General features: G+C 37.3%; 1 protein-coding gene across 1 annotated transcript; it reads left to right on the top strand.

Moving 5' to 3' along the window:
* The first annotated feature begins 387 nt into the window (after positions 1 to 387).
* LOC118063539 (glutamate receptor 2.7) lies at positions 388 to 5,140 on the top strand. The gene is made up of 6 exons (XM_035077593.2): positions 388 to 637; positions 1,895 to 3,138; positions 3,357 to 3,663; positions 3,777 to 4,174; positions 4,338 to 4,544; positions 5,057 to 5,140. The coding sequence occupies exons 1-6, from the start codon at positions 388 to 390 to the stop codon at positions 5,138 to 5,140; spliced, it is 2,490 nt and encodes an 829-aa protein (XP_034933484.2).
* The last annotated feature ends 5,874 nt before the right edge of the window (positions 5,141 to 11,014 follow it).

Below are 11,014 nucleotides of genomic sequence, written 5' to 3'. Positions count from 1 at the left end.
TCATGTATAATTCTGGTCCATAACTAACTCTCAACGGAATACTTCTTCTTCGAATACGAAAGTCAATTTTTTGAATGCATGCCTAGTTTCTTGTTGATTGAGCGACTTTGACGAGCAGGAACTCTGAAAATTATACACCTTAATACGGAGTAAAAATATTACAGGTATGCAAAGATGCAGCGGATCACTAAATTGGAATAGTATAAATATATACTTTCTTAGACTCCAATCCAAGAAAAAAGAGTAGAAAAATCTTGCAGTTGACCAATAATTAAAAAAATTAAAATTAAAATTAAAATCTTGGCATATACAGAGGTAAGAGAGCATCAGTTTCGCCAATATTCCTCAACAAATGAAATGGATTCTCTTCATTTTGAGCTCTCGTTAATGGCCGTAGTTTTATTACTAACACCAAGTAGTAGTATAGCAGCTGATCGAAGCAGCAGGACAAAGGGCAACCTGCAGCATGTTAATGGCGTTGTTGGTGCCATAGTCGACACAAGCTCCCGTGTTGGTAAAGAAGAAAGAGTAGCAATGGAAATCGCAAGGGAGGATTTGTATCGTTACTCCAATCAAACTTTGATCCTGCACGTCAAAGACACCGATCAAAGGAAACCCATCAGAGCAGCACTTGCAGGTACGTTTGTGCTGTCATTGTATCTCCTTATCTTAAACAGAAACTAAGCCTGCGAAACGCATCTATGCTTGCAAATTATAAATTATGCCTGCCTCCTTATCACAACAATAGACAAGAAAAAAAATCTTTTTTTGTCAAATTTTCATTCTTAATTAGCTATAGTTGATTAGGGTTTAGGACTTAGAACCGCAGGTTAATGGGATCATAGATATACAATTATTAGCGTAAGGCAAATATTTCCCTACCATACAATCCATTGTCTTGAACCTCCTAAACAACTTGATTAAGAGAATAAATTACAACCAACTCTCATCAAAGTGTAAGCAATCTCTTTTCTAATCTCCATATTCGAATGCATCACTTTACAGGCTGATTAACGTTCCATGTGTTGCCTCCTAAGTGGTATAAAAGTTCTTCAAAATAATTGCTTCGAATGTGTAACTATCACCAATAAAAATAAACATGTTACCATCATTGATCAACCCCCAGACTTCGAGTCATAGTAAACATCTTCTCAAAAAATAAAAATCGTAGAAAACATAAAAATTTGACTTGGATCCAAAAGAATAACACAGAATTTATAGACTTAGTCAATCATGCATTAAAACAAAGCCAGAAATCCTTTTCGTCTCTATGTTTACATCAGAAAGTAGTTGTTCACTCTAACTCAAAAAATCTTAAGCACATATGAATTTGCTACGAATAGGTTTTTTTTTTTTTTTTTTTGGGCGGGGTTTTAATAAATTGGTGATGAATATTAAGGAAATAGAGAATATATATGTGTGTGTGTGTGTGTTGGAATAAAATGTCTTGCATATGATCTTAAATTAAAATTAGTCTTTAATTTAGTTGAAAATTTGATCAAAACGGAAACGCAGCACAAATCATTTTTTCAGTATGGTGGAAAAGGGTATATTTTGTCAGATTTGCATTTCTTATATGATCACACCATCAATGCCTATTCCATTCCATCACTGCACAAATTATCTTCATTTAGTATCCGTGCACACATATTAGAGTTGATTAATAGGCCAGGACCACAAGAATTGCTTGCTACATGTGCAAGAAAAATAAAAGTATGTTTTTTCTTTTCTTTTCTTTCCTTCCATCTCATTGAGAGACTTCGAAGCTACACATTGGAAATAGCCATCTCTCCTGGAAAGTTATCGGATACACAAACATTAAATCATGCCTGTGTAAAAATAATTAAGTCAGCATACCTAAGAAGTCAAGAATTTGAACTCTATGCATTTACAGGTATGGATCTCATCAACACACAAGTACAGGCTATTCTAGGACCGCAAACATGGGAAGAGGTGTCATTGATTGCTGATATCTGCACCAAAAACCAAATTCCCATTTTTTCTTTTGCGGACACAATTCCAGAATGGACGACAGAGAAGTGGCCCTTTCTACTTGGAGCTTCACACGACAATTTTGCACAAATGAAAGCCATAGCTGCTATTGTGCAGTCTTGGAATTGGCATCAGGTCACCGTAATACACGAAGATGTAGGTTCTTGGACGAATGGAGTCATGCCATATCTCCATGATTCCTTAAGAGAAATAGGTGCAGAAGTTAGGCAATTCGTAGGCCTCTCGTCTTTTGCTTCTTCCGATTCATTATCCAGAGAGCTTAAAAATCTTGAAAGCGAGCAGTGTAGAGTCTTTGTTGTTCATCTGTCGTTACCATTGGCCGTGCGTCTATTTGAGATGGCGAAGAAATTGAAAATGATGGAGAAAGACTATGTTTGGATCACTACACATCACATTACAAGCCTTGTCCACTCCATCGATGCCTCTATCATCTCCTCGATGCAAGGAATTGTAGGAGTAAAGAGCTACTTCTCGGAAACAGGAACAAGTTTTCAGGATTTTAGTTCAAGATTTCGTAAAAGGTTTAGAAGAGAAAATCCTGAAGAGGAAAACAGTGAGCCTGGGATTTATGCAGTGCAGGCCTATGATGCTATCTGGACAATAGCTCGAGCATTGAAAGGAAGTAAAAGGAGGAATCAAGAATTATTGGAAAAAGTTTTGCAAACTGACTTTCAAGGCCTGTCAGGAAAAGTTCAATTCAACAATCACAAAATGGCTCCAACACAGATGTTTCAGATCATCAATGTGGTGGGAAAGAGTTATAGGGAACTCGGGTTCTGGTCAAGTGGATTAGGTTTCTCAGAGACTATTGGTAAACATGCTACCTACAGCCCTCTTATGAATGATTTGGAGCAAGTGCTTTGGCCAGGGGGGCCTAGATATACTCCTAGAGGATGGACCGAACTTACAAGAAAGAAGCCACTGTTGGTTGGTGTGCCTGCAAAATCAGGTTACAAAGAGTACGTCAAAGTGGAAAACGATCAATCACGGAATGAAACTTCTTTCGATGGCCTTGCAATTCAGATCTTCAATGCCACAGTACGACGCTTGCCATTCTATTTGCCATACGAGTTCGTCGCCTTCAATGACATCTCTTACGATAATCTAGTGGACCAGATTGGTAAGGTACGAATTTGCTCTTACATAAAGCACTTCGCACCATTGACATCATAGCTTAGCTCAAGAAAAGATTAAGTAGCCTCACAAGCATAGCCTATTGTCCTTACTTTTGGTCAACGTAATGAAGAATAAATTTTATAATAAAATGTAATAGAAGCAAAATCACCAACCATTTCTTGTAGTTAACGTTACCCTGCACACTAACTCTTGGTCCATGTCATCAGAAATTTGATGCCGTTGTCGGTGATGTGGCAATAGTGGCTAGCAGATACTCGCATGTGGAGTTCTCACATCCCTTCTCGGAAACTGGATTGATGCTCGTCGTCCCTGCTCGATCAAGCAATAAAGAATGGTCATTTATCAAACCCTTTACAAAATCCATGTGGGCTTCAATAACCGTCATAACCATATACAATGGTTTCGTTGTTTGGCTAATTGAGCGACATGCTCATCCTGAACTAAGAGGCTCCATGCTCCATCAAATAGGAATCATGCTTTGGTTATCTTTCAACACTCTTTTCTCTTTGCAAGGTAAAATCTTCTTTTCTTTAATTCCCGTACGCTTTTAGATCATGAACTGTTATATTGGATACAATTGGGATGAAAGTAGCTATGTAGAATAATTTATTTGTGCATATGTATAGGTGGAAAACTGCATAGCAATTTGTCAAGGATGTCAGTGGTGGTATGGTTGTTTGTTGCGCTAGTTGTCATTCAGACATATACAGCCAACCTCACCAGCATGTTGACTGTCCAGAGGCTTGAACCCACCGTAACCAGTGTTGAGGAGCTGCTGGAAAGCAATGCAGCCGTTGGATACTGTTCAGGTTCATACTTGCAAAAATATCTGGTAGAAGTTTTACGCTTTCCTCGCGACAACGTTAAACATTATGCCTCAGCAGAAGACTTTGCTGAAGGCTTCAATAAGAAAGAAATTGCTGCTGCCTTTATTGGAACTCCTTTGGCCAAAATATTCCTTGCAAAATTTTGCAAGAAATTTATCGCAGCTGGGCCAACATTCAACATCGGAGGGTTTGGATTTGTACGTAGTATATTTATCTCCTCCTAGCTCATTTTTCCTTGCTTTCTTAAACAATAATTTTGCAACTTCAGTTGTTTCAGAAGAAAGGGACCAAACCAAACCAGCTAGCTTGAGTTAGATTGATGCGAAAAAGGCTTAAATTTGCATGGTTTGTTCTCTGCAGGCATTTCCTCGGGGATCTCCATTGCTTGCAAGTATTAATGAAGCTCTACTGAAGGTATCTGAAAATGGAACGCTAGCACAACTAGAGAACAACTATATTGGCGTACTTCAAAAATGCCAGGACAAGGAAGAAGAAAATCCTAGTCTTAGCCCCAATGGGTTCCGGGCACTCTTCATAATAACTGGAGGCACATCAACAATTGCTCTTGTAATTTACATTTTTTGTATAGCTAGTTCTTTTTCCGGACTTACAACCATTAGGGGCCTTATGTTCATTATCATCAAACATTGGTGCTACCAAAGCAAGAGATTCAGCAGAAGAGTAAGCAATGTTGAAAGCCTTGGAAATTCTTCTCCACAACATGCACCAAACCAGCTCTCTCAAGTTTAAGATCAGGAAATCGGTTACATTTTTTCATTTACATCATGATGTTGTCTGTAACTTCTCTTCTTTTTTTTTATCTTTTTGGAATTTTGTACAAAAGCTAAATCAGTAATTATTAATAACCATGTAAATAATCCTTGTTTTTTCGTTTCCCATACGAGAGCTAGCTGTCAATGTAATGAAGGCACTTACTGTAATTTCTTTCGTGTACAACGTTTTTTTCTTGTAAGGATTTTTTCCCCTCTATTTATTTTTGTTCATGCCATTCAAAATAAAACAAGGTGAATTCTAGTGATTCAAAATAAAGCCCGTGATCAAACATTTTTCACTTGAAGTGTAAAGAATTAAGAGAAGGCCAGAATTATAGGGACTCGGGATTATGTGTATTCCAGCAAGGTGCTGGAGAGGTTGCTGGTTAACGCTGATTCTTATTGGCATTCACTGTTCCTTTGTGTAATCTGAAGTTCGACTGTTTATTAATTATTAATTTCAATTAAAAGAAACTAAAGCGTGTGAGGGTGAGGAAAATACTGTGGCTCTAATTATTGTGCTCCCTTTCATGTTTCATTGTAAATTGAAGCAATTTTTTGTTTTTTTCATACCTAAATACTTGGCCTGCAGCAATCGTTTTTTTTGGCAAATGATGACTAATTACTTTAAGGTCTTTTCTGTTTTTGAGTTTTAAAAAGAAATTAACGAGTTATTTTTTTCTTTACTTTAAATTAATATTTTTTAGTGTTTTTAATCATTTTGATACACTAATATCAACAATAATTTTAAAAATAATAATAAAATTTTATTTTGAGGTATTTATAAATAAAAAATATTTTGAAAAGCAATTGCAAATATACTCTCATACACCCTCTAAATCTTTAACAAATAGCCAGATTAAAAGATAAAGAGTCAAAATGAAAAACACAAAAAAACAAATATGTGGTTGTTTCAAATTGATGCAGAAAGCTAATGTTGGTCCTCGTACTTTTGAAATGATAAATTTTCAATCCTTTTAGTTTTTGTTTTAAAAAAAGTGGTCTAAAACTTTCATTTTACTTTTTTTTTAGTCCTTGATTTGAGGAGATGAAAGAGAAAGTCATCAGTTTTGATTGTACGATTGACACTGATTTCAGCCATAAAATAAATCGATTTTCATGTTAAAGGATTACATTCGATGAGAAGAGTTCCATTAGAATAATTTTTGGCCTTTTCATTACTTGAGAGGGTAGATATGAGGTAAGGAGGTTTTTTAAACTCATGTTGATTTTGGGTTTTTCGACCAATCTTGGGTCATTTAAGGCCATAAATATATTTATCAAGGTCTTTAAAGTGTTTTCTAGGATATTGTTTAGTTAATATCCCGTGACAAAAACAATGCAAATATATGAGGAAAGACAGAATAAGAGACAGAGACAGAATTGTATTTGATAATAAAGTACAAGAAAGAGTGACTATCACTATATTGTGTTTGGTTGATAATGGACAAACGAGAAATAAAATATTAAACAAAATCTATTCAAACTTATATATTAAAAAATTATATTTTTTCTTACTTTAGTTGAAATTGCGTGTTGAAATTAAGAATATATAATAACCTTAGTCATAGACCCTGATTTGCCTAGCGAATTGCCCTGAGACTTGACAACTCAAGGTCTTGACTACTCTAGATTTAAGATAAATAAAGGAAAGATTCACCTAACCTAACCTAACCTAACCTGGTCAAGAATTCAAGTCAATACATGACTTGGTCAAAACTCGAGTGAAAAACCTATTAATTTTTTGAAGAAACAAATGATTAAAACTATATCATTTTGATCCTTTTAAATATATATATATATATATATATATATATATATATATAATTGACCCATGTCAACCCGAGTTAACATACCTAAACCTACATCTTGGCCTTATCCTGGGTCAACACCTGGGTTAGGTTTTAAAATTAAAATAATAATTACTTTTATCTTTATATGTCATAGTTAGAAAAGTTTGGAAATAAGAGTTTTTTACAGGGATACTTTAGGGATAAAATATAATAAATACTATCTTTAGAGACATCCCTTTTATACATCTAGTTTTGAAAATACAAAAATTCACCTCAAAGTTGTCCCAATTACAAATTATTTTTTTGTCTCTCACTACCAGAAATTCGCTAAATACCAACAGACATACCGACGGAATTTTTTTTGTCGGTAATTTTCGGCCGAAATCACCGACGAAAAATATTCGTCGGTAATTAGGTCGGTAATTACCGACGGAAATAGGCCGTCGGTAATTACCGACCGAAAATTCAGAATTAATGAAAAAAGGGCGGGCAGTGGCGCGGGGGTTTTGGCGGGTGATTTTTTCGACAGAATCACCGACAGAATTAAAAACTAGGGCCCGTACGCGTGATGGGACCTGTTCACCGTCAAAAAATACCGACGGAATCACCGACGGATTTGAAATGCCAGATTCGTGCCGGTGACGTGACCGGCGCACCGTTAAAAATACCGACGGAATCACCGAGGGATTTGAATAGCAGGTCCGTGCGGTGACGTGTCGATTGCCCGTCAGAATTACCGACGGTTTTTGCCGACGGATTAACCGACGAAATACAAACCGTCGGTAATTCCATCGGCAAAAGTGAATATATGGCCACTCTGCCGACACTCTCCTCCCCCATTTCTCCTTCTTCTTCCTAATCCTAACCCTCCCCATCTGCAAAATAACCAGCCCCCCCTCGCCCCAAAACAAAAATCTTTCTCATCTTAGCACAACAAGTTGTATTTGTTTTGTGGTCACAGCATCCGTGTTCTGATTTACCGACGGATTTTATCATTTTTTGTAAGTAATTCTATCTTTTAAAATTTTAACATTTAAATGTTAATTTTATTGTTTTTTTAGTATATATATATATTTTTTTTAGTAGATGTACATGTTTTATTGTTATTTCTCAAACAAACTTGTAGTATATGAATGTATAATTTTATACTTGTTATGGTTTGTTTTAGATTTTGTAAGATTGTATTTGTTTGAAAATTGTTAAAACTTAATTTGTAGAATTACCGAATTACATGTTGTGTTTTGAAATAATTAAGAGCTTGCTTAATTAATGGGTCCTTTTTATAGAGGTTCGATAGAAGTCATGGATGATCGTTTATGGATGTATCTAGATTCACCCCAAGGATTGCGGAGGATGGATTATTGTAACGAGGTTCAGGGTTTTATTAATTTCGCAACATCTATTCCCAGAAATTTTACTGGAGGCGGTATTAGGTGTCCATGCAGAAAGTGTCAAAATAAAAAGTATCTGCATCCAGATGTTGTAATGATGCATCTTCTACACAAAGGGTTTGTGGAGGATTACGAGTGTTGGTATGCACATGGAAAGGTACTTGTTAGTAATAGGAGAATGGAAGAAACGGTGGTTGGGTCAACTTCTAGTGCTAGCAACGTGCATGAAGCGGCAAATGACAACACTAATCCTTACAGAAACATGGTTATGGATGCAATGGGAATGAATCAAGATAATGTCAATCAATGTCCAATCGTAGAAGAAGAACCTAATGCAGAGGCAGCTAGGTTTTTTGATTTTGTTGAAAGATTCTGACGAACCATTATGGGGATGGCTGCACAAACCACAGTAAATTATCGGCTGTGGCACAGGTGTTCACCATCAAGTCAGATCACGGGTTAGTGAGGCCGGGTATGACAAAATTATTGATTGGGCAAGAAGCATTTTACCAGAAGGGAACAGGCTCAAAGAGAACTTCTATGCTGCGAAGTCCATGATGAACCCCTCGGTTTAGGATTACCAGAAAATTGACATGTGCCCTAACTTCTGCATGTTATACTACCTTGAAAATGTTTGTGATGACTGAGTGCATGACATGCGGGCATTCCCGTTACAAACCCAGAACTGGCAGGGGAAGACTCTAGTGGCATATAAAAAACTAAAGATATTCCCGATCACACCAAGACTGCAGAGGTTATTTATGTCACCAAGGACTGCTGAGCACATGACATGGCACCAAAACACACGATGCCGTTGATGGTGTGATGGTGCATCCTTCTGACGGCGAAGCGTGGAAACGCTTTAACAGTGTTTCATCCGGACTTTTCTGCTGAATCAAGGAATGTTCGACTTGGGTTGTGTACAGACGGGTTCAACCCATTTGGGTCATTTGCTGCTCCTATTCTTGTTGGCCGGATCATTCTCACAGTTTATAACTTGCCACCGGGAATGTGTATGAGGCCGGAGTTCATGTTTTCTATCTACTGTCATACCCGTCCAAGCAGCCCGGGCGAAATATAGATGTTTGTCTTCGACCGTTGATAGATGAGCTGGCGCAGTTTGGTCCTCCGGATCTCTGACTTATGATATATCGAGGAAATAAAATTTCCTTATGAGGGCGGCTTTGATGTGGACTATCAGTGATTTTCCAGCTTATGGAATGCTTTCTGGTTGGAGCACGCATGGGAAACTCGCATGTCCATACTGCATGGAAAACAACAAGGCATTCACGCTAGCAAACGGAGGTAAAGCTTCTTTTTTTTACTGTCACCTTCGCTTCTTGCCACTTAATCACAGGTTCAGAAAGAACAGAAAAGATTTCTTTATTGGCAGAGTTGAAAAAGATGTTACATCCTCGCGTCTTTCTGGTGAAGAATTGTATCATGTTGTATAAGAGTACAGTGACATTGTGTTTGGCATTCAATCAGGTAAGCAAAAGTTTCCTGGTTTTGGTTTGACCCATAATTGGGTAAAGCGAAGTATCTTTTGGGAGCTTCCGTATTGGAAGACTAATCTTCTCCGCCATAACCTTGGACGTCAATGCACATCGAAAAGAAACGTGTTTGAGAATATTTTCAACACCGTCATGGATGTGAAGGGGAAGACAAAGGACAACATGAAGGCTAGATTGGATATAGCTTTATACTGTAACCGTAAAAATATGGAGTTGGTTTATGACGAGTCACGGGTTGCAAAACCAAGGGCAAGCTTCGTGTTAGAGAAAAACGCACAACTGCTAGTCTATAAATGGCTTAAGAGTCTGCGTTTCCCGGATGGACATGCATCGAACATATCAAGGCTTGTTAACATAGAGGACTGCAGATTGTATGGAATGAAGAGCCATGACTGCCACGTGTTTATGCAAACACTCATCCCATTAGCTTTTCGTGATTTGTTGCCAAAGGGAATATGGGATGCACTAACGGAGATCAGTAATTTCTTCAGAGATATATGCTCCAGCAAGATGAATGTTGAGCACATTGAGATGCTTCAAACGAATATCATCGAGACACTATGCAAACTTGAGATGATATTCCCTCCTTCAATTTTTTGACTCAATGGAGCATCTCCTATACATCTACCGTTCGAGGCAAAAGCTGGAGGACCGGTCCAGTATAGATGGATGTACCCATTCGAACGGTGAGATATTACAGTTGCAATGGGATTCATATCTTAAAGTATTTTCTATGTTTTTTCTTATTTGAAAATACTGAATTGTACTTCAATGCAGGTACTTGTTTAATCTAAAAAAAAAGGTTAAGAACAAGGCGCATGTTGAGGCTTCGATATCTGAGGCCTATATTGTTGAAGAGATATCAACATTTATCTCGTACTATTTCGAACCTCATCTGAGAACAAGAATCAATCGCGTTCCACGGCATGACGATGGCGGGTGAAGTGCTTCCAGTGGGAACTTGTCAATATTCTCCAATACTGGACGACCCACACCTAAAAATGCCGTAAGAGGAAGATATTTGTCAGAAATAGAATTCCAACAAGCACACAACTATGTTCTATTTAACTGTGATGAGCTGAGACCATTTATTCAGTAAGTCTATATATGTGTAATAGTAATTAAATTTTGTCAGTAATATACTGTTGATTATATATTGTAATATCATACACTCATTATCACTTGCAGGCAACATCGACAATATTTGCTCTCCAATAACTCGCAGCTGACCGAATCCCAGATCTTTCAATTACAAGATGAACAATTTGCCACATGGTTCAGAACACATGTAAGCACTATCACAAACTCATTCTAACGTATGCATGTCATTACGAGATTCTCGTTCATTTACCGTGTATTGATGTACATTTAATTACATATATTTACAAGGTTTATCAAATAGGAAGGAGTGCGCCCAAGTCATTGTCTTCACTAAGCCTCGGCCCTGAAAGAAAAGTTAGGTGCTACAACGGGTATTTTGTCAATGGATATGTTTTCCATACTGAAGAATACGGGCAAGGAAGAAAGACATACAACTGCGGTGTTTGTGTTAAGGGATCCACAAGT

Source organism: Populus alba, chromosome 1 (genome assembly GCF_005239225.2).
Source record: "Populus alba chromosome 1, ASM523922v2, whole genome shotgun sequence".
Classification (NCBI taxonomy): Eukaryota; Viridiplantae; Streptophyta; class Magnoliopsida; order Malpighiales; family Salicaceae; genus Populus; species Populus alba.
This window is presented reverse-complemented; position numbering and strand designations above follow the sequence as displayed.